At 39.3% G+C, this 24,631-nt stretch overlaps 2 protein-coding genes across 2 annotated transcripts in view; one reads left to right on the top strand and one right to left on the bottom strand.

Moving 5' to 3' along the window:
• The window catches only part of LOC101846459, a 23,685-nt gene extending 5,271 nt beyond the window's left edge, over positions 1–18,414 (bottom strand). Inside the window, exons 1-11 of the mRNA XM_035972396.1 lie at positions 18,313–18,414; positions 15,394–17,934; positions 14,110–14,162; positions 12,780–12,831; positions 11,747–11,790; positions 10,641–10,695; positions 10,112–10,252; positions 4,815–5,179; positions 2,896–3,028; positions 2,340–2,430; positions 1,512–1,641 (exon numbers count right to left, since the gene is read on the bottom strand). Of these exons, the coding sequence (XP_035828289.1) occupies positions 1,512–1,641; positions 2,340–2,430; positions 2,896–3,028; positions 4,815–5,179; positions 10,112–10,252; positions 10,641–10,695; positions 11,747–11,790; positions 12,780–12,831; positions 14,110–14,162; positions 15,394–17,927 (3,598 nt within the window). The 5' untranslated portion in view covers positions 17,928–17,934; positions 18,313–18,414. The remainder of the gene's footprint in view (positions 1–1,511; positions 1,642–2,339; positions 2,431–2,895; positions 3,029–4,814; positions 5,180–10,111; positions 10,253–10,640; positions 10,696–11,746; positions 11,791–12,779; positions 12,832–14,109; positions 14,163–15,393; positions 17,935–18,312) is intronic.
• The window catches only part of LOC101846247, a 30,912-nt gene continuing 24,678 nt past the window's right edge, over positions 18,398–24,631 (top strand). Inside the window, exon 1 of the mRNA XM_035972397.1 lies at positions 18,398–18,538. Coding sequence (XP_035828290.1) covers positions 18,413–18,538 — 126 coding nt within the window. The 5' untranslated portion in view covers positions 18,398–18,412. The remainder of the gene's footprint in view (positions 18,539–24,631) is intronic.

The raw sequence follows: 24,631 nt of genomic DNA, 5'->3' as shown, positions 1-24,631 counted from the left end.
GGGGGAGTAAAAATACAGACTCAAGTAATGATATGCACCATAAAATGTCGGGAACAGATAGCGTAAGAGGAAACTGTTGGTGATAATCATAGAGACGATGGCCAAGCCTTGTGGCTTTCCAAGCAACCACCCCCGACCGTGAATTCATGGACAAGCATTCACACGTGTTGTGCATCATAGGCCTAGGTCTAACTAAACATTACATGCAGTCACTCACAGACCAGTCAGAAACCTTCTCTCAAAGACACATTTCAAGTGACCAATCAAATAACATTTCAGTCCCCCAACCACCCAACATTTCACAGACCAGTCCTAGACCTATGTGTCTGTGGAAAGTTGGGTGTGAAAATGCTGTCCACCACTCTCTTTGTTCGGCGTGAGGGGCAGTCTCACCAAATATCATTTGAGCGTCTAAATTATGTAGCAATAAAAAACGCGTCAGATGATGAAAGCGTGCATTTGAGCAGAGCGTGCTTTTGTATGGTGTGCGTTTAGGCTGAGACTACTGTACTACCTGGGGAGAAGTCAAACATATTTTGTACTCTATAACATCTAGTCACACAACACTACTTTTTTTGTACATTTGCAAGCCTTTAAAAGAATTAATTCAGCCATCAATTATGAATTTGAACGTCAATAGGAATGATGTATGGTAATTTATTGTCTGCTGTCTGGAAGAAAGGATTCGGAATCTTTGTGACAAAACAAAATTTTCGTCCAGTAATAGTAAAAAAAAAAATTAAGGGGGAGGTCTGGTGAGCAAGAAAAAAAATGTATTCACTGACCTATATAAATGAGTTTAGCATAGTATGACTCAATGCCACTCATTGCCATGGTGACGGCGGCCATCTTGAAAATAACACAGATCTTTAATTCCTAAAATCTCAAACACTAATCAAGATATTCTACTTTGTAAGATATGAATGGAAAGGCAGGACCTATATTGAGGTAATAGGGTGACTACTTTTTTTATTTGGTTGTTTTCATTAAAGGAGCATGACTTGGAATTTCATTATGTAAAAAAGTGTTACAATACAACCCCTAACCTGATATAGATGGACATGCCCCCAGTCAGTCACAAAGAAAGACAAAAATAACTAGCTCATTATCTAGAAACATGGATAAGCTATCACCCTGCCTAACTTCAAGTCTCTAAGGAAATAAGACAGATTTCAGGATTTTCGTGGCATATTGTCCATGAAAAACACAATTCTGAGAAAATGGCCATTGAAGTAAAAAATGACTTACTGTTATACTATTAGTAGCCATATGAAACAAAATTTCACATACAATATGCTTATCTCAGCAAAATAATATACCGGACTTGATAGCTAAACACATTCAGCTATTCACTTGTGAAAAAACCTCAAAAACGATATTTTGACCCAATTTTCAGTTTAAGTCCCACCCGTCCGTTCCCTTCAGACACTTAAAAAATTTATGGACAATAAACCCCCCAAAATAATTTACAGTAGGTAAAAATTACTGAAGAGCCAACGAAAACCATTTACCTGGGGTATCACAGACTTTGGCAGACAGGGAAATTTTTCCAACCAAGTTGTCTTTTGTCCCTCTCACAGAGAAGGTACCGGCCGTCTTCAGGTACCGACTGTTCCACTCAATGGGCAAGTCAGCTGGGAGCTGTGACAAGACGAGGAGGAAAATCAAAATATTGTTACTATTTTGGGATGACTGTATCATATAAAAACAAGTAAACTGCCATGGGACAAAACACACAATAATCAAAAAGTGAAAAAATGTAGAAAAAGATGACTATCTGAGGCATAATCTCCATGTTGTTACAGAAAAAACTGAATTGAGCGAAAACAAAGTGACTGATCACAGCACGTTTTGTGACCAAATAATTTACTACAGTAAAGAAGATCCAGCTATGGATGTTCCATTATTGGAGATAACCCGCTATCGTAAACTATTTTCCAGAGCGATAATCACAAAGGCACATACCTGACAATTAAATTTAGGGGAGGGGGGGGGGTGTCAGAGTAAAGAGAAGCACGTCAACACACTAACAATTATTAAGTGCTAAAAAAAGCAAGAAAGATTGACAGATACAGCATAGGGATAGTAAAGAATAGGACCTTCCAGTGGTACCCTCCGCATTCCACAAAAATCTCCACGCTCCTATGGCCTTATGCGGTTGCGAGCGCCTTAAAACACTTACCCCCCAAAAAAAGAATATAAAAAAGCTCTCATGGTATACAGAAAGGCACATTGACTTCTTTAAATATAACACTCATAAATTGAAGAGGTACAGAAAAAAAAAAATTATTTAAGGAGAGAGAAATATAAAAAGATGCTAAAAAATTCCTTTACTAAACCTTTTTCTCAAAAACTTTACTGTTGAAAATAGTAAAGAGTTTGGTCGTCAGTTCAGCCTTCACTGTCATGCTTTTGAAGTGCCTCAAAAACCTGGAAAAGGAAAAGAGAAAGACTTTACAGAATGCTCAATACCATGTTCCTGTCTCATACAAAATACGCTTGTGACAGTTGCCAGCTGGACAGTTTTAATAACACAAAAAAATACAATCTCTCCATATATAAATTATGCTGTGTTACAGCCTACATTCTACTCAAAATGACCCATCTTTTGTCATTAAACAGATTGTTTACAATTTTATCTGCCTGTCTAAATCCGTGCTTGTTATCCTAAATGTAGGTCTCTTTCTAAAAAATTTGACAAAAGATGAAAAAACAAAAGGTGTGGCAAAGTGAACAACTCTGAAAAGTTGAAATCTACTAGTGCAATACAAAGAAGCCCTCCTTCTAAAGGATCAAATTATGTTTATGTAAGGTGTATAAGATCTATTAACAATCAATCAAGTAAAAAATTTCATTTTTTAAAAATCAGAACTGCAGAAAGAACTAGAATCGAACCTCAAAGCTTCTGGGTGTCTCTTGTAGTCAGGTAAATCAGAAGACAGAGATTCCAGAAAGGAAGAGTCGTCACTCACACCAAGAGCTGACTTCACTGACAGTCGTGGGGCCGTCATAGGATGCTCAGGGAGAGCTGGAAAGTATTTTAAAAGTAACAGTGATAGCACATGTGTATATTAGGCTACATGTACATGTTCTCCTTTTATGATTCTATTTATTCTTGTTTGAGAAAAGAAATCACACAATAAAAGTCATTTAGAGCTAGAAAAAAATTAAGACAAACAGACAGACAGGCACAAAACAGATAAAGAAAAGAAGTACAACTCACCAGTGGCCCCTCCTCCACCAATCCTAGTTTTTGCATAATAAACTTTCAGGCCAATCCAATTAAATAGACAACAACCTCAATTTGACAAACAACACAGAACTGGCAACAGATCCCCCAAAAAAGAAGCAAATGCCAGAAAACACAGTTTTTACAGCAAAGAAAGACTAGAGAAAGCTGAAATTCGCTGATAAATAGCACAGAGAACAACGTATCCAATGGGCATTCATTGCTTTGTACCCATAACAAGGGAGAAAAACATTGAGACCTTTCTCACCGCTTCTCCCCGTTTACTGACAGTTCTGTTGGAGTAAAGAGAAACACATCGATACAATAGCAGCCAATTAGCGCTGGAAAAAGGCAAGAAAGACAAACAGAAACAACAAAGGGACAGAAAAAAAGGTTCTACCATTGGTGCCCCTCAAACTTCTTTTTTCTCACAGCGAACAAACTGGCTCAGTAACACACCATGAGAATACAACTCCCTCCTGTTGACCTCCCTTATACAGCACACAAGATTTGCTGGCGTAAATGGTCACCTCCCATTGTGTGCCATAGTGTGTAGGCACACTGGCTGACATGACGATTAGAATATCTTTGTTCAGGGCCTCGTAATGCAATAAATATTAAATATTTGACACATTCCTATTCTTTGTTTTGTTCTGGTGTGTGTTTTACGGCGCTTGCAACAGCATAAGGTCATATTATTTATGAGTATGGGTGCACGGGACACATTAAACATTTTCAGTTTTGGTGGGCATTAATTCTGAATTTTGGCAGTGTGGCAGCCAAAGCCTACTCTTATCAATTTTGGACCACCAACTTGCACATAGGACCTCCAAAATGTTTCATCCTCATCTGAGAAGGCTGGGTATTAGATCTTGCCTACCCTAAGATCAGAAATGTCGCTGAAAGACAGCAGTATGAAGGAGCCAAGAGGTAGCAGTTGACAGGCTGTGGAAAGTTAGGAGCCAAGAGGAGGGTGAAAAGAGGGAGGGGATGGGGGAGGTGGTAGAAAGTGGAGATGAAATCAGAGGAGAGAGCAGGGTTGGAGAGCAGGAAAGGAAGTGAAAGGAGAAAATTTGAGAGAAGAAAATTTTAAGCTGTCAGGTTTCGAACCCGGGACCTATTAAATGAAAAGTGAACACTGTAACCTCTAAACCATGAGACACCCCCCCCCCCTCCCCAAATCCTATTCAATCAGATCAAGATTTGAAAAGAACAAAGAACATGTAGTATGTAGAAAAAATAAAATGTACAAGAGAAAATACCATAGGAGGGAAGGAAATTTATGTAAAGCCTCAGATGCTCTCTTTACACAGGAATAGCCAAAGTTAAGGCTGTTTCCAAGAAAGTGTTGGTGTGCAGCCATAAAAGGTCTCGAAGAAAAGTGATTACAAGATTAACAAGTCATCATAAATTAAGCTTACATGTTACAATAATTATGTACCTAATAATTAACACTTACATGTGCACCTTTTTACATTAATAAGATGGCGTCAATTTGATAGAGAAGGCAAGGGACAAAAAAAAAAGAAAAAGGTCTCACAAAAAAAGAGGGATACCACTGTGAACAGAAAGAATCACCACAAACCTGTCTTAAGGCGAGGCTTGGCAGGAGTCTTGAAATGTCCATGAAACGGTTTAGTTGCTTGCGGTGGTGCATGAACCGGAGTTCTGAAATTTGTTTTCTGTGGCTTGAAGTCATCGTCGTCATCAGACAACAACCTGTCATCAACCACACTTCCCATGCTTGAGGTGGAAGACAGAAGTCTCCTTGGTGTTTTTGCAACAGAGTCGTAGCTTGCATCACTCCTCTCTACACCATTTAATCCTTTGTCTCTCTGTGATTTTATCTTGTATTCTGTAGAGATCTTCTGCTTTCCGTCCTGCCGGGCGCTTGCTTCATTGCTTTCCTCATCCAAGTCCACAGACTTCAACACAAGGGACTTTCCACCTCTGAGGGTTTGGGTTTTTGCAGTTTTAATAAAAAGTAATACATCAACACATTGACAGCAACGGTCATTAAGTGCAAGGAAAAAAACAACTCATAACTGATAACTTTTAAAAACAAAATACACGGGACTCTACCCACACAGCAGGTCAAAATAAACAGCATAGGCCAAGTAACCTCTTCCAAAGCCTCTACACACATCTTTTTTGCATTCAACAAATCCATGCTCAACAGCTTCAAAAAAGCAGACTGGGACGGGTTTGCCAATCAATGTTCCCAGATTCTTAATCCCAATTTCGACCACAACTACAATAAATTCCACGAAAAGCTTTTAGAAATATGCCACAAACACATACCAAAAACAAAAACAAAACCCCGGAGGAACAAGATCTGGTTCTCTTGGGAGTGTGAGGCCACAGTAAAGAAAAAGAAGGCAGCGTATCGAAAAGCCGTCAACAACACCACCATAGAAACAAGATCAATTATTTAAAGGCTCGACCTGTGGCACGTAGATGCCTCAGGGAGAGCAAAAGACAATCATTCCAAAAATACATCTCCAAAATCAACAGCCAGACACCACTCAACCAAGTTTTCAAAATTACTAAAAAATTCTTAGGTAGACGCACAGACACCATTCGGCACGTCCAGAGGCCGGATGGAACCACAGCTGAAACACAAGTAGACATCGCAAACACAATAGCTACATCTCTCGCCAAAAACTCATCCCAAGCAAACTACAACACCACTTTTCAAAACATCAAAACTAACAGAGAAAAACAACACCTAAACTTCCACTCAAACAACACTGAAACCTACAACGCAGACTTCACAATAGACGAACTAACATCGTGCATCTCGGACCTGGGCGATACAATCCCGGGACCGGATGACATCCTCAACCAAATCATTAGACACTTACCCTCAGAAACACTCACACTCCTACTATACATATACAACGACATGTGGCGGTCGCACTCCTTTCCGGAGTCTTGGCGTCTCGCCACTGGCATTCCAATACCCAAACCAAACAAGGACCACACACACGCATCCAATTACAGACCAATAGCACTAACGAGCTGTCTCTGCAAACTAATTGAAAAAATGATCCACAGGCAACTCATGTGGTTTCTGGAAACGACGGGCTCGCTGAGCGGTCTCCAGTGCGGATTCAGGAAAACTCGATCCACTCTGGATCACCTGGTCCACCTGGAGACCTTTATACGCGAGACGTTCGCTGAAAGAGGCCACATGATCGCCATCTTTTTTTACCTAGAAAAAGCCTTCGTCACAACCTGGAAGTACGGCATTCTTCGAGACCTGCACACACTCGGCATACGCGGTCACCTCCCTGCCTTCATTGGCAACTTCCTGAAGAACCGTTCCTTCCAGGTTCGTGTCGGATCCTCCCTTTCTGACCCCCCACCAACAGGAGGAAGGAGTCCCCCAGGGGAGCATCCTTTCTCCTCTCCTATTCGAAATTAAAATAAATTCCATAGTGAAAACCCTCCAAACAGCATAGACAGCTCGTTATACGTTGACGACTTTTTGATATGCTGCCGTTCGAAAAATCCTCATTTGAGATCTATGGAAAGGCAGCTGCAAGCAGCTGCACAAACTCGAAACATGAGCAAACAATAACAGTTTCAAGCTCTCCCCGTCAAAGACGGTTGCAGTACACTTCTGCCGAACAGGCAGACATGTGCTGCAGCCAGATTTGACACTATACGGGGAAAGGATTCCCGTCCAGGACCAAGCTTGTTTCCTCGGCGTCATTTTCGACAAAAAACTCACATTCATACCACACATCAAAGACCTTCTTGTGAGGTGCCAGAAAGCGCTAAACGCTTTGAAAATTCTATCGCAACCGGAGTGGGGCGGGGACTCAAAACACCTTCTCCACTTGTACATCTCCCTTGTCCGGTCCAGGCTTGACTACAGTTGTCAAGTCTACGGATCGGCAAAACCACACATCTTAAAAATGCTAGACCCAATACAGAACCAAGGACTCCGCCTCGCTCTGGGGGCTTTCCGCACTTCTCCGGTGGAGAGCCTCCAGGCCGAGGCCAACATACCACCACTCTCACTCAGACGCACACAACTCTCACTACAATACACAGTTAAACAGAGCTCAACACCGGAAAATACAGCGCACAACAGCATTTTTAAAACAAACCCAGAAACCATAAACAAATTCCAAAACAACGAAAAACTCATCAAACCCTTCGGCCTCAGAATCCTTGAGGACCTCAAAAACTTACACTTTTCCAAACAAGACATCCAACAAATTCTTTTCCCCGACCTCCCTCCGTGGCACCTCACCAAGGCAAAAGTAGACTTACAGCTGACCACGCACAACAAAGAAAGCACAAACACCAAAACTTTTAAAGCAGATTACAAAAAACTAATAGATAAATACCCCGGTGCGGAGCTCATCTTCACGGACGGCTCCAAAAAAGACAATGAAGTGGGCGCCGCAGCCCTATCTCCCAACAATACACACCAGAGGAGACTCCATCCTGAAGCCTCCATTTTCACTGCGGAGGCCACTGCCATTGACATGGCACTGGACTCTGTAGAAAATTCTCCTAACAAATCTTTCCTTATCCTTTCTGACTCTTTGTCTTGCATCACCTCACTCACAAACTACACACTCTTACATCCAAAAATAGTTAGGCTACAACAGAAAATTCATACACTATCCGAAACAGGAAAAAACATCATGTTTGCATGGATACCCAGCCATGTGGGCATCCGAGGGAACGAGCAGGTAGACGACCTGGCAAAGAAAGCTTCATCCCTTTTGCTGGGATCAACGACAAACACTCTCCCACAGACTGACTTTAGAAATAAAGTCAAAAAGTACACCTCCAGTCTGTGGGAGAGCCACTGGGAAAAGCAGAAAAATAATAAACTATATGAAATAAAACCCAAACTAGAACAGCGAAATCCTTCGGACCTCTCCAGAAGAGACGAAGTCATTTTTACTCGATTGCGCATCGGACACACGGCCCTGACCCACAAATACCTCCTACAGGCAGATGAGAAGCCGTTCTGTGTCGGATGCGACACAGATTTTACCATTAGACACATCTTAACAGAATGTCTGGACTTTGGAGAGATCCGAAGGAAATATTATAAATGCAAGAAATTGCAAGATATTTTTTCCGTCGTTGGTCCCAGCAAAATCTTGAATTTTATGAAGGCCATTGGCCTTAATGGCAAATTGTAAAATGAAAACGTACTATTAAAATTTGTTATTGTTACTTATAAGAGTTGTTTTAAATCACAAATATATTTACACTGAATTTTAATATTTTAACATTTTAGCATTTTAGAATCAATTAGTTAACCAATCGTGCAGCGAACTTTTGCGAAAGTAAACAAACTTGTGTTTCGCGCGCTCATATGACCTTAGCAGTTGCGAGCGCCGTAAAACCCTATACTATACATACATCAACAGCTGACTATGGTAAGAGGCCACAGCTACAAAAGACTTATGGGTTTCATTTCCATCATAAAATATTCACAAATCTGGTCTTGAAAGTTCATAATTTTTGTTTAACATCAGCAAGTCCATGAGGAGCAAAACTAGAAAACAAAGAATGGATGTTTTTGGACACAAAAATGGACTTCCATACTCTGACCCCCAAAAAGTATTAAAAAATAAGTTTTTTACGTACTGGTTGGCAGTTATAAAGACCGATCAACAGAAACAAAAAAAAAGGAATTTAAAGAAGTAGGACCCACGAGTAGAACCTGCCAACCTCCTGTTCTCCTCTGAGAAGAAAGTCAAATGATGATGAGCTTACAAAAAACAACCCATACATGCCTCTTTGAAAACTGAATCTTTCCATTTATAGAACTCTGACAAAAAATATGAATTCTTCTTGAAGGTGAAATACTTCAAATCAACATTTTTTTTAAACGGTATAGGTTAACACTATCAACACTATTAGGTTACTTAAGAGGCAGGACCTCCGTGTTTAATGTCCATTCCTGAAAGGACCAAGCCAAGTGGGAAATTTGTGAAAAGTGCCTTTCCCAAGGACACAACGTCGGACTGAGCTGAGGCTCGAACAAATCAACATCAGTTTTAGTTTTAGTAGAGGTATTACGGTGCTCGCAACTTCATAAGGTCATATGAGCGCCAGAAGATTAGAGGTGTTACAAGAGAGTGACAAACATAAAAAAGAAGAAGGGGATATAATGACGATAGATGTTTGATAGGAAAGAAGAAGCAGCATTATCACTACAATATTACTAACAAATACGATAGGGAAAATACCAGAGATTACTATTCTCAATAACAGCGACCAAGTCAACAATACAGCAGATACCAAAGAATTTTATAAAAGTGAACAAAACAACTAGTTTATTTTTATACTGAAAGTTTTATCCCTTCTCTGAACAATGAAAAAATAGGATTTTTCATATTTAGAGTTGAACCTGCTTTGATGGCCACCTGTCCACGACAATCACCTGTACAAACAACCACTTCCCATATCCTGTATTATAATGACAAGGTCCAAGACAACCACCTGTCTAAGACAACAACTTTTCTCCAAAACAGTGGGTGCCCATCTTGGACAATTTCAACTGCACTCCACATTAAGTCAATTTCCATCTTCCTTTTTCTGTGAAGTCCTAGCACATGGGATTCAAAATAAATATCGTTCAATCCAGTCATAATAAAGTTTTTCAATTTTTTTATCAATACGCAAAAAATGAGAGAAAAAAATCTTTTTCAGGGCATTTTCTGAGATAGTGAAAGTTCAGAAAGAGTACACCATGAATATAACAAAGAAAAGAGGAGAAAAATTAGGCCACAGACAGATATATATAGTATAACATCAATACCAAAAGAAAATTTTTTAATTTTTTTTCACAAACAGGCCTTAGTAGCGCTAATTGAAAAAAAAAATTCTTGTTATTCTTACCTCAGATGTCTTCCTACTGTTTTTCTATCAGCCTTTGCAAGTAACATTTCATCTTCCTCATCATCACCATCTGTTCCAGAGTCCACATCATCACTGCCTTCTGTCTCAGCATCACTCACAACAAAATCATCCAAGGATCGTCTGAAAATTGCAACAGTGAAATTTCCATTACCTACATAGTTTGTATGTGTGTTTTAAATGTGTCCAGAGTATGCCTAAAAAACTTTGATAAAAATTTTGATGAATGAGATGGAACAAACCACACAACTGATCAAGACAGATAAGGATGAAAAGGAAAAAATTGCAACTACAGCACTCTTTTCTCCCTGGTAGTTTTCAATAAACACACATGTGTTAAATCAACAGAATCAGAGGAGAAAACAAAAATCAAAGAGTAGAAAGACCACAGCAAGAAGACCCAGAAGGAAGCATACTACACTCATCGATTATAAATCATGTATCAAGTGTACACTGTACACAACACAATTACCACAGAAAATAAATCAGAACATTTGGAACATGCACTTACAAATCCTCCTGCTTCTGTTTCTTTATGTCGCACTGAGTTTTCATCTTCTCAAGGACTGTTGGAGAAGAAATTAAATGTAGCATCATTCAAATTTGATTATATATATATTCATTACAGTAATTAATTGTTTTTGGAACAATACTAGAAAGCAGCAATAAAAAATAACTTATCCATCAATGTTATGATAAAAAACAAACAGCAATTTCAAATTTATAGATAATACACATCTATATCCTTAACGGGAGGAGCTACACTTGAGGACCATTTTCTATGTTTGTTGCCCGAGATCAAATCTAGGTACACATATAAATTAGACATAGTAAAATCTCTTGATACGCAATTTTATTTTGGCATAGCTACAGCGATTGCTATGGAAACGGCCGCCATCTTGAAAATAAACAATGAATTTCAAATCCCTAAGGCTTTTTTATTTACTGACCAAATTTGACCACATTTGGTGAGAGTATACCTGAACCAGACCCTATCAGCGTAACAGCGAGTTTTTTTTTCAATAAGTGCAAAAGAAAAAAAAAGATAATTTTGCCAAAGTACAATTTTTTTCCCTTCTAAATTTAGCTTGCCAATAGAAAAGTATTATTTTTTGTGGAAATATCTCTCTGTTACATTGATGATAGCCTTGCCATCTATGTTTCCTGAAAGTTTCATGTCAAAAGGATGAAAACTAAGGAAGGAGTAGGGAAAAAACTGCACAAAAATTACATTTTGCGAAAACTGACAATAATTGTGAAAATTCACTATATTAATCCATCCTCATGTTTTCAAAGGCAATTTACCAGGAGAATAAAGACTTTCTCAATTTTATCCATGCTATATTTAGACAAAAAACAGGTTGATCTCCAAAAATCAGCCAACATAAAATTTGCATAGCCTGACCCAAAATCTGCAAAATCAAGGGTCGCTCCTTCCCTTAATGCATTTACTACATAATTTCTCTCATATTCCATTTTGGTTTACTTGAATTACAGGTGCGAGGAACACAACAGTCAACACTCGACATGTTTGAAATATCCATGCTCAACTGTATTTGTACATATATATCATATCCATTTCTTCAATTCTGAAAGGGTGAGGGTGATGATACTCACAGTTCTCAAAGTCACTGTCATCGTCACTGGAGTCCATCCTTTGTCTGAGAATAGAAAGTCTGCATTGAGTTTGAGTAAATAACACACAAAATAATAGTCATTTAGTGCAGGTTAAAAGTAAGACAGACAGGAACAGAGGAGGGAAAGAAAAGGTGGTACCTAGCATTGGCACTCTCCAACCACACACCCACAGGGAGAGTCAAAGGAACAAAAGAGAAGAGGAGAAAACATGGTGAAGTTGGCAGTCATGTAGAAAAAAAGATGCATGGGCGAAAAAAATGAGACAATATTCACAACCACATAGCATTCAAATAAAACAGAGTTGCCAACATGGGCGATATCATAATATCCCCCATCATTGGATGATTTTATCATTTTGGTTGGCAGAGGGGATCACTCCGGTTGTGACACGTAGATTATTATTTAAAGCCCCCTTTGGAAATACATGTAGGTGGGCAGTATGAAAATTCTAGCCTCTTAAAAATGGCAAAAGTGGGCGCTGGCTATAAAAACGTAGACAAACACTGAAATATATCATTCGGCAGTGATATATATTTGCTAGTCAGTGAAATGTCAACAGAATACAAAAAGAAAATCAAGCCACTCATTTATAATTTGTGAGGCGTGCTGACAAAATGAGTTACTTCTCGCAATCAAAGAATGGAGATATCTGCCAAAAATCAACACAAGGGTCATATTTGTTGATTCTAAACCAATGCCATTCTCTTCAAGTTTAACGTGTCTTCTATCATTTCATACTTATGAATCGTAAAAACTCTACCTATAAATTTGATGCATCTATTTATATAGGGCTAAAATCAGAGAAGTAACTCATTATGTCAGCATGCCTAACATTTATCATTTCTATGATGCAGTTAAGGTGTTAAGCACAAGCACAAGCCTGAACACACACACACACACACACACACACACACACACACACACACACACACACAAACACACACACAAACACACACACACACAGAAAAAACCAATATTCACAGGCATCGTCTGACACATAAAAAAGTTTTACCTCTCTGCAAGGTCCTTGACTTCCGGCTGCACAACCACCCCTCTACCTGAAACTGGAAGGTTTTCATCAATTTGAAAGAAATACAGCCATATCATAAGAACAGCAACATCCATATCCAGATTCTTGTGCTGTTTGGCACCCAAACTCCTTTGACTCCTCTCTTTTCACTCAATCTTTCAATCAAAGGTTATCATCAGATCGCAATTTCTAAAGAGTAAATTTTCCCTCCAAATCAAGCAAAATAAATGTATAAAATGTTTCCTCACAGAAATATATAGAGTGCAAATGATACATTTACAATGTAATAAATCTTTCTTTTTAAGCCTAATGAACAAAATTTTAAAAACCCACTGACTTTCACTTTCGCTTGGGAAGTAAACAAGGCTAAACAAGAGATGGCAGCACCAGGACAGACAACATATACTAGTAAGCACAGATGTTGAGACATGAACATATCAGCAGATAGAAAAATACTCATGACACACTACTTTAGTCAAAGATAGGCTAAACGTCACAGAAAATATACAAAAAAACAAAAATACCACTTGGTTTATATCATATCCCAGTGGGGAAATTTGAAGTAATCTTGACATGTTTACAAAATACAACACATCACAAACACTACACAACTTTGTGCATCTACAATTTCACAAACGCACACACCATTGATAGTCCTCAAAGTGCATAGCCCTATTTTTAGTTGAGTATTGTGTCTTGAACTATGACCATCCTTCTAGAAGCAGAATCACTAATATTGTCTGAATGTTTGTTGACTAAATTTATAAGCCAGAGTTCACAGACCACTGGACTAACAACATTATTTCTATTCGTACATCATGTTTTACTATCGTATCCATACGACATGGGGAACTCTGTGTCACCACTTTCAAAGAGGAAATTTACTCATTAATCCAATCCGTACACTTTGCATAGTAGTCTGTCAAAATAATTTATTGAGAAATACTGAAAGTTTCAGAGATCTTCGTACTAGAAGTATTCTAAAATGTGAAGAAGAAAACCCCAGGGGTACAAAATGACCCCAGGGCGTACGGATAGGGTTATTCATACCCAGAATTCTGGCAGAGTTCTCTAACGCCAAGCATTCTACAGTGCAGCCTCTCTATAACGACATCGTCAAGCCCAGAAAAAAATGTCATGATAGAGAGTTGAATTGTCGTAATAGAGAGGTAACCAAAAATATTACTAATAATATATAATGACAAAATCAGGACCCAGGCACCATGTCGCTATATAAAGAATGTCATTATATCGAAGGTCGTTATAGAGAGGATGCACTGTATTTTTTACTATTATAATATATGGTACTTACTATCACCAACTCTACTGTCTTCATCATCATGCTCAGAACCATCAACTTCCTCACTATAAAAGAAAAGAAACAAGCAATTGATGACAATGGACTTATGGAATAAGAACAGATTTAACAAAGCAATATATCTGGTTTAGAGCTATGAGAGAGAGAGAGAGAGAGGGAGAGAGGGAGGGAGGGAGGGAGTGAGAGAGAGAGAGAGAGAGAGAGGGAGAGAGGGAGAGAGGGAGAGAGGGAGGGAGGGAGGGAGGGAGGGAGGGAGAGAGAGAGAGAGAGAGAGAGAGAGAGAGAGAGAGAGAGAGAGAGAGAGAGAGAGAGCGAGAGAGAGAGAGAGAGAGAGAGAGAGAGAGAGAGAGAGAGAGAGAGAGAGAGAGAGAGAGAGAGAGAGAGAGAGAGAGAGAGAGGCAGGCCAGGGACAGACAAACATAGCATCTACAAATTCATCTCTGCCTTATGTATGTGATGGTATAGGGAGAGACTAAGTTAGTAACTAACTAATTAACTTTAGTGAAAGCTAAGAAAAATGATTCAAGAATTATGTACCTTTTTCTAAACAATTCAATACAGGTTCATCACTATGCTACATGTACCACCAGTTTGAACCAAATCTGATTTCAGGGTGCCTTGCGGGTGGTCTATTATTCTGGAGTACATAGTTCATATCAGAAACCTTATTACAAAGTACAAAAGGTGTGGCCATGTAAGGATGACAAGTCTTGGGGTAGCACATGCCATGGGCTTACATTTGCTGATTAAAAAGTTACGACAGAAGAAAAACTTGAGAGGAGTACAAAAATAAGCACAACAATCGCACCAGTGTTGTGAGCACACAATGCAAGTTCTTGGGTGTAAAGAGAAGAGCCCTTTATAATAGCAAGCTACAAGTCCAGAGACATTAAAATTACAAATCTTTTAAAAATATCATTAACATTCTCAGAGTTATTTTCCAGTTTAAGATTATAGTTTAATCAAAAGCCATTAAGCAACATGGCATCAAACCATTCAACTGATAAAAATCAGTTTTGAAGACTGACACATTATCTTATTCATAATCATATGCAAGATTTTATGACAAAACAAAATAAACCGATAGTGATAAATGTTAATTCTATCTCTTCCAACAGATTACTCAGCAACCAGAAAAGCATCTTGAAAATTTGATTTTTTTTTTCAAAATATTATTCTGTATCCAGAATAGATTGATAAAATGCACTGACAATTTGCCAAAGAGACAATCATTTGTAAAATATCAATTCTAATAATACCACTAAAAAAGACACTAACCTCACTGATGTCGAGTCAAGCCTTTCTTTCAGGTTCGAGGTGGACTCCTTCAAACTGTCACCATCTCCAAGGTCCATTTCTCCTCCATCCCCTTTATTAGTTAAAACAGATGTTTTCCTCTCTTGTGGGCTGCTGTCATTATATGTGACAAGACCACACAGGCTGTTTTCTTTTCTAAGTTCACCTTCAGACTCTATTTCACCAAGAGCAAGATCCCCATCGTTGTCCTCCACAAAGCTTGACGCTATAACTTTTATACTTTGCTCATCACTATAATAATCATCATCTTCACTGTCAGTGGCAGGAACGATTATTTCTGAGCCGTTTTCCTTCATTGAAGATTCATCTCCACTAGCATCACTATTAAGACTTTCACAAATTCTCCATCTGCTACTGTCACCCTTTGGTTGAAATGTTTCAGAAGAGACAAAAATATTATCTCTGGCTGTTGTATACAGGGTGTTGCCTTGCTCACTCCTACCGTCATCTGAACAAGGGCTCAAAGTAACACTCTTTTCGCTCATATTATCAGACTCTTTTACAGGAGATGCTTGGTCATCCTGTCTTGACCATTCCTGATTCTTCACATGTGTGGAAGATGGAGAAAAGACGTCTTGTACTCCAGAGTATGTAGTCCTGCAGCTACTAGCTTCACGCAGAGAGGTTTTGTCAGAGTTGAGAGAACTCTTAGTGTCAAAATCACTTTGATTGGAGTTGGTCGTATGACAGGAATAGTAATCAGAGGTGTCAGAGGGAACATCTGCTCCAGTGTGTTCCTTCGCTTTCCCAGCCGACCCAGGCAGCCCAGATTCTAAAGTGTACACAGTATCTCGCTCTCTAACTTGGAGATCAACATTACCATTTTCTTCCTTGTTGTTGTTCAATTTTTGGGAAGATTTATTATCACCATTGTGACAACTTGAGCTTGGAACTTCCACGCTAGGTGAATCTATCCTACCATCAACACTATCAGGCAAAGAATGATGTTCATGAAACTGTTCATGAAACTGTTTCATGGATCCTGAGTTTTCATTGATAGGGTGAGACTTGTGATGTTTATTGTTTGGAGATAGAGGCCCATGCTCCACTGATAATTCACAGCTTTGAATATCAGAAACTAAAGACTTGGACAATTCTGTTGAGACACTGCCCGTAATATCTGTAGACTCATTCTCCTCTGCTGGTCTTTCCAACCCCTCTCGGCCAACTTCATTACTACCACCAAACGTAAAATTTGCTTCAACTGAAACATCTTGTACTTCTACAAAAGAGTCTGCAGGTTGAGACAATCTTCCATCTGAACAGCTTATCTCATTACCACAAGATTCAACCTCGGCTTCACTACTAGTGTTTTCAAGTACACTACTAAGATTCACCTGAGCAGACACATCCTGAACTTCAACATAACTGTCCCTTGACAAACCTTGAGTTTCTTTTCCCAGAAAACTATGCACACTCTCATCCTTCACATCTTCCAACTTTATGTTCATCAGGGTGGAACCACCATGCATCAATGGATTTATGCTGCTTACACGGTGCTTCTTTCTTAATTTTGAGTCATCATTCTTCGGAACTGTTCTTTCACGAATACCTCCCAACAGACACTTTTTACTACCAAATTTGCTCTGATTCATCGTTGTATCTGGAAGATGGTCCCACTCTAGACTTTGTTGACCATGGCAAGCTGATATTGGTAAACTTGAGCTGTTGGTATCATCAGGTTCAACAAATGAATTATAAACATTAGTTCCGGGTAGAGAATGAACCAGTTCAAAATATTCTTGCTTCACTGCTTGCAAAATTTCATCCTGAAATAGCTTTTCTGGACCATTACTTACACGACTCTTTTCAACATTCTGTTTCCTACTATTTTGACATTTATTGGTGGATACTTTGTTCTGTTGTTCCTTATTCTGATCTACACGGCCAGCTACCCTTGAGTAGGTAGGCGAAATACTAATACGTGTCGATTCTGTGATTGGCAGGCCAAAGTCCTCACACACTGATGGGAGTTCAGATGTCCTACGCAGATTGTCACTCGCTAAATCTTGCAGCACACCATTCTGAAATGGTTTCTTTTGACAATTATTTCCAGGACTCTTTATAAACTTCTGATTCTTACTTTGTCGACAGTCATTGGGTACTTCATTCTCTTGTTCTTCAAGCACAGGAATACAATCAGATCTTCTGGAATTAGTAGGTGAAGTACTAATACGAGTAGACTCTGTAACAGGCAATCCAAAGTCTTCACACACTGTTGGGAGTTCAGATTTTCTGCGGAGACTATCACTTGCCAAAACAGATTCTTCTGAGTTCAACAGTGCTTTTTTGAAAACTGGAGTTTTATCCTCAGGAGTTTTACTTTTTTTAAACACTTTTACCTGCTCTTTTGGAAAAGCTTTTATCTCTTCATCCGATTCATCAGAAAAGTTATAATTAAGCTTTCCACTTTTCATCGTCTTTCCAGATTTCTTTTTCGACAGACCATGTTTCTTGTGACTGGATTTCCTTGCAACAGTTGTACTTGACGCCATGTTGGAACTGCAAAGATGGAAAAAAGTCTGTCAAAAAACTTGATAATTTTAATATGAAACAATATCCTTCTAATATACAAATAGTAAATGATAAAACAGAAATAAATTTTGTTACATGGCCCGACCAAAAAGAAAAAATACATCAATTTTCATCAAACCTGTAATTTATATCTCTTAATCAGTGCCTATCTTTGGGATAAATTGTTAAGTTACTATGATTCTTAGAATGAATGGAAACTATCAATGTCGAGCTAAAAGTCTGGGGAAAAAAGTAAGTAGTGTGCAATTTTTTTTCTTTCTGAAAGTTCCACTCATCTTAAACTGAATTAAACTTTTACACTTTTGTTTTCATGACTCGTTCTTGAAAATTAAGTAGTTCTGATACCTGAGCAAAAATTCAAAGTCCACAGGCCTAAACTGAGATGAAAATGAAACTGAAAGCCAACAGAGAAAGTCCCCAGGCCTAGGCCTGAACTGAGAAGAGAATGAAATTGAAAGCCACCAGATTTTGCTGCACACTCGAGAGACTGGACTCTGAAGTCAATCAACACCTGAGAGCAACTTCTTCCACAAGGGGGCGCTGCAGATTCCAGTCTCATGCAATCAAAAGGGTATTAACATTTAAAGTCATCTGTTAGGTCAGTAGTAGTTGAAAGACTAAAAACCTTACTTGATTTATATTAAAACTCTTTCCCTACCAGGGGGTTTTCCTCACCTGGACCAGGCTGGAGATGACGAGTGAGATATATTTCACTTGTCAGCTGGCCCCTATTCGCACCATGTTATTCGCGCGAGATCGGTGACCTAGTGCTTTGAAACTTTCACGTCATACATTTCATGGTCTGTTTCTCTCGAAGTCACTTCCCCTTATTATTTCTTATCGTTAATACCGGGAAAAGAGGGAGGAGCGAGGAGTCATCTCAGTTAATATGTTGGAAGTAGTGGTATGTGGTGAGGTTGATCAATAAAAGGGCGCATAATTAATTCATCAAATTTATGCTCCAGGGAAGGAAGAAGAAGGAGGAGGGAGGAGGAGGAGGAGGAGGAGGAGGAGGAGAAGAAGAAGAAGAGGGGAAGAAAAAGAAAAAGAAGAAGAGAACAAGAGGAAGAACAAGAACAAGAAAAATAAGAACAAAATGAAGAGGAACAAGAACAAAAACAAGAACAATAAGAAAATGAAGAAGAAATAAGAGTAAAAGTAGAAGAATAGAAAAGATTTGGCCTATTGTGCACACTAATGCAATGAGATGTGGGCCAGGAATAAGGAATGGGGACGTGACCAAGACAGGCCAATAATTATACTGGCTGAAAGGAAACATACAGTACGGTACGTTTTGAACTTTTCATCAAAATCTTGACTAGAATGTTCTGACTCAATCTTTCACGAGTGGATGTGGGTATGACGTGACATTACTGAAAGAGAAATGGCGATTTCAACCCATTCAGACTAATCCCCTTACTTAGTTTACTATAATGCCATTTTCAGGGAGAGGCACTACCAATATCACTGCCACCATCCCCATCTTCACCATTACCTCATTATGAGCTTGATGCTCCTAATTATACAACATCATCGTAGCGATGACCAATATAAAGCCACAACCTTCATTTGTCTATTGTTTTATAATCATTGTTGTTAAAAACAGCGAGAGCATGTTATGTAAAATTATAATGACCGAATACTTAAGAACTAGCTCGAACCATGTGGTGACAATCACAATGGCAAGTGATTTCTAATTAAACCATGCAACGCCAATCAAATTAATTCACTTTTCTGGATCCAGAGGGAAGGAAAAGAAGGTCAAATCACGGCTTTTAATTTTGAAATTTGTACAATTAATAGCACTACACCACACTGAAGTACTGCCTACGGTTTTGAATTTTCAATCAAAATCTTGACTAGAATGTTCTGACTCCATCTTTCAATACTTTCATGTGTGGATGTGGGTATGACGTGACAGTAAAGAAAGAGAAATGGTGTTTAAAACCCATTCAGACAAATCCCCTTACTTAATTTATTATAATGAAAACAATACGGTGATTCATCGGCTAAGAGAAACAGACTATATATGTGCATGTAACTTTCACCGGACCCCTGACCCCAATCTCGCCTGAATCAAGGAGTGATGTGTCTCTACTTACTCTCATGGGTTATGGGCACTACTCAGTGGCGACCGGGTGTGTTCACTTTGCTCTGTACCGCCCTGTGTTGAGACGAACTAAGCCAGAAGTTCGAACAGTCACCACCTGGACTGAAGAAAGCGAAGACAAAGTGAGAGGATGTTTTGACTGTACCAACTGGAATGTCTTTATCAATGCACATTGTGATATCAATGATCTATGTACAACAACAGTCACAGACTATTTTAAATTTTGTGTTGATATAGTGGCCCTTAAAAAACAAGTTACCATCTTCCCTAACTCTAGACTCTGGATAAATTCTGGAATCAAAGACCTAATTCATTAAAAAAAAGGATTTAAAAAACCATGACAAAACAGAACTAAAAGTCACAGACAAAGCTATACATCTGGGTTGAAAAACAAAAATATAAAAAGTAACTGGAATATCGTTTCGGTCAAATAACTCTCTTGTGAGACATGGTCTGGGCTTAATACCATAGTGGGCTACAAAAATAAACCAACAAACGTATGTGTTGACAACGAAGAGAGCTATGCAAATAAACTTTTAATGCTTTATTCTCCCGATTTGACCAATGCAGTTCGTGAGACTTGCCTTGTGTGAACACAGACACAAATGAAAATAATGTCGTTGAAGAACGTGAGGTTAGACATGTGTTTGGACGTGTGAATGTGAGAAAGGCGTGTGGCCCAGACCCTCAACAATTAACATATCATCACGGGAGAAGTGTGGAAGACGCCATTCTGCTATTTCTTGACAACATATAGACACTTAGACAAGCCAAAAACATACTGTAGGATCCTGTTTATTGGTTTTTCGTCAGCCTTTAATACTATCCAGCCAGTTATCCTTCTAAACAATTTAGAAAACAGGCGTTTTGCAATCAATTTAATATCAAGGATAGGCAATTTTCTTACCAACCGAACCCAGGTAAAATTAAAACATTCCTCATCGACATACATCACAACAAATACAGGAGCCCCTCAAGGATGTGTTTTGTCACCAGTTCTATTCACACTGTACACAAACAATTGCCAAATAAACAACAGTAACATCAAGTTCATAAAATTTGCGGATGATTCAACGATAATTGAGAACGAAACCGTTACAGGAATTTTGTACCGGTACTTTAAAACTTTTCTGAATGGTGTGAAAATCATAAGCTTTTAAATGTGAAAAAATGAAAGAACTTGTTTTTGACTTTAGAAAAAAGAAACTTCCCCTGCAGCCACTCGAAATTAAATGTGAAAACATAGAGCAAGTGTCAGATTATAAGTATTTGGGTGTTACAATTCAATATACAACAAATTCAACTGGCGTGTCCACACTTCTCTCCTGCATAAAAGTGAAAAGACTATTTTTTCTAAGGAAGGTCATGTATTTAACCAAGACAACAAGATAAAAAATAAATTGACTAATACGGAAAGCATATAATATGTAAAATTTCAACATCTACATTCCCCTCCTAGGATGAATTGTAACATAACAGCTTGCACTAAAAAAATTAATTCCATCTTTTTAGACAACAAACATCCTTGTTCCCTCAAATAAAAACATCAGTCAGAAGTAAAAGACCTAGACCTAGGCTTCTGATCTGTAACAAAGAAAGATACAAAGGTCATTTTTACCATCCATCAAAATTCTTCCATTTCAAAACCATCTTAGTATGACCTTATAGCATTCATCAGAATTGTTGAGTATGTACAGTCGAACCTGCCTTTACGGAAACCTGTCTTAACGGAATCTCCCCGCTCCTCCCTTGATATTATTGTTTGTAAGCGTGTATGCCGTTTGGTTCAACATGCACACAAATCACACAAAGAACAGACTCGACTTGCATGTTTGCCGGCTGAGTAGGGAATGGCCCACTGGCTCACCAGTCCTTTAATCTCGTGCTGAACTCAGTGGTTACCAGGTGGTTACAAAAACATTCATCGGAAATGGTACCAAACACGAACAATGTACACATAACATCCCCCCTTCTTTAGCAAGATGCATTATGTGCATTCCTTAAACGTAACATTTCAACATCTTATTGGTCAATTAGTTCGAAACCCTTTATAAGAGCTTTATTCAAAGGACGGGGATCAATGCATATGCGTAGAGATCCATTTTCTTTCTCCACAATGGCCATTTGACTCACCCAATCTGTCGGTTCTGTCATGGGTACCAAGATTCCTCTTTGTATGAGATAGGCCAACTCTTCTTTGACCTTTTTTTCTAGGGCAAATGGTATCTTTCTGCAAGGCAGAACTTGTGGTCTTATCTCCGGGTCTGTCTTCAGATTCGCTGTTCCCAGATGACCTGGTTCCTCTTCTACCTTTGTGATGAACTTGTCATGATTGATGGTGACTAATCCCAAATCTTGACATGTTGTTAGACCAAGTAGACAGTTTAGATTGTTTTTGACAACTGTAAATTTCACTGTGAGTGTCTGTCCTGTCTTCTCATTGGTAACTAGCTAACAATCTTGTTTCTCCTAAAGGTGCCATCTTAGTGCCGTTCCACATGATGAGTGTATGACTGGATCTTGTTACTTGATTTTTTCTAACAAATCTCTGTTGTATTGTATTGACGTCTGCGGCCGTATCTAGCTGGAATCTGACCTTGCAGTCGTTAATTTTTAAACATGCTGCAGCCCTTCTTTTTCCGTCGCCGACAGCATTTAGCCATGCTTCGTCATCTGTTTCAGCAAGTGCGTGTATTTTCTTGCATTTTATCCTAAAGTGGCTTCTTCCTCCACAATTGCTACACGTTTTCCCCCAGGCTGGGCATTTGGCTTTGTTGAGCTCATGGCGTTTCCCGCAGAATCTGTATTCAGCATCTTTGCTGGTCGTACTCGTGGTAGGTCTTCCATCCTTCTTTCTTGATGGTCCTCCACTAGGTTTAAATGATGGCTTCTTGCCCTTGTAGACCTTATCGATTTCCTGTTCACCTTTCATTTCTCTCAGGTAGTTTGCAGTCTGCTCGTACGCCTGGCAAATGTCGATTGTCTTCTTTAAAGTGATATCAGGTTCTCTCAACAACTTTTCCTTGAGATGTTGAGGAACACTGAAAATAATTTTGTCTCTGATCATCTTGTCTTTCTCTTGAAAGTTGCATTTCTCAGCCTGAGCTTTCAATTCAGTTGAAAACTTGTCGAAAGGCGTTGATATAGGCAAGTTCCAAAATCTATATCTTTGCAGAACCTCGTTACTTCTTGGGTTGCAATACTGCTGCAATTTAAGTAACTAGTACTTGTTGCGGGTCATCCTTGTCTTCAGAATTATCAAATTCAAACTGATCAAAAACTTCTAGGGCTTCTGGGCCTGCACAGTGCAGAATTATGGCTGTCTGGGTTTTAGCTGGCTTGCTGGTGTTCCCCGAGGCTTCCATATAAACATTTAGCTGTCTCTTCCATTTTCTAAAATGATCTGCCAAATTATCCTCACTCATTTGGAGTGGTGAGGGAAGGTGAAAATTAGCCTCTGCCATGGTCGTCAGGTTGCAGATAAATCGGGCAGAAATTGACACTATCTGGGTCGTAGTCTGCTCAGTGCAAAATAATTGTTGCAAGGGAAAATATACTTGACTTACAGTTTTGTCATTTTCTACAAAAACTATTTTGCTTGGCTAGCCTCACGGCCAAATTTCTGTTCAGATCCGATCTCTAGAATCTAGAGATAGAATATAGGCTTCGTAGAATATATATAACAACTTAATGTTCGAGACATGTTCAAACAAGATATAAAAATATGTATGGAAACTTCTTACCAGACATTTTCAGGACTAGATTCTCACTTTTATTAAGCTTTTACCGCTGCAACCATGTTTGTTTGCATGTATGCTGTTTGGCATACATCCCCCCCAAGTTCATGGCATGTTCAGATCTTTCCTAAACCCCCTTGGTTTTCTCCCCCCCCCTGCTCCTGAGGTTTGACCGCTTCCTGTAACCCCTCTTTATTGTGCGGGAGAAGGCATTTCAGGGCTGCGGGAAGACTTTTCTTTGCCTCCTGAGGTGCCTCTGGGGGTTGGGGCTGAGGGGAAGGGCTTGGGGCAATCCTTCGCTCCTCATTGACTGGCTCAGTCGCACACTCATGTCCCGTATAGATCTCCTCCTCCAAAGGCAGAGTAACCTCAAAGTCATCTGGGCTGTTACGTACCGGTGCCGGTTGTATGGTCGAAGTGGCAGGCTGGAACTGGCGAAGGAAGCGCCGGTTTCTAGACGTCAGCCGTCCTGAGCCATCAATCTTGACCACGTATTGGTCATTGGGGCCGGTTTTGACAACCAATCCTGTTCGGTCCCATCTTTTAAGGCTATTGCCAGTCTGGTTCTGGACAAAACATCTGTCCCCAATGGACATCTTGGGCAAGTTTCTTGAGTGCTCGTTGAGCTTCTCAGATGTTTTCACGAACCTTGTCCGTAGCGCAGTTTCCTTGGCTGCCCATGCCTCTCTCCAAATGGGCTGTACGGCTTTATTACGGAACTTTTCAAGTCTATTCACAAAAGAGAACATGTCTCTGATCGGACGCCCGAAGACAATCTCGGCAGGTGAAAGCTTGCAATCAGGGTCTGGGGTGTTCC

This window comes from Aplysia californica, unplaced genomic scaffold, assembly GCF_000002075.1.
Source record: "Aplysia californica isolate F4 #8 unplaced genomic scaffold, AplCal3.0 scaffold00677, whole genome shotgun sequence".
Lineage (NCBI taxonomy): Eukaryota > Metazoa > Mollusca > Gastropoda > Aplysiida > Aplysiidae > Aplysia > Aplysia californica.
Note: the sequence above shows the minus strand (reverse complement) of the source record. Positions and strands in the feature narration are given on the sequence as shown.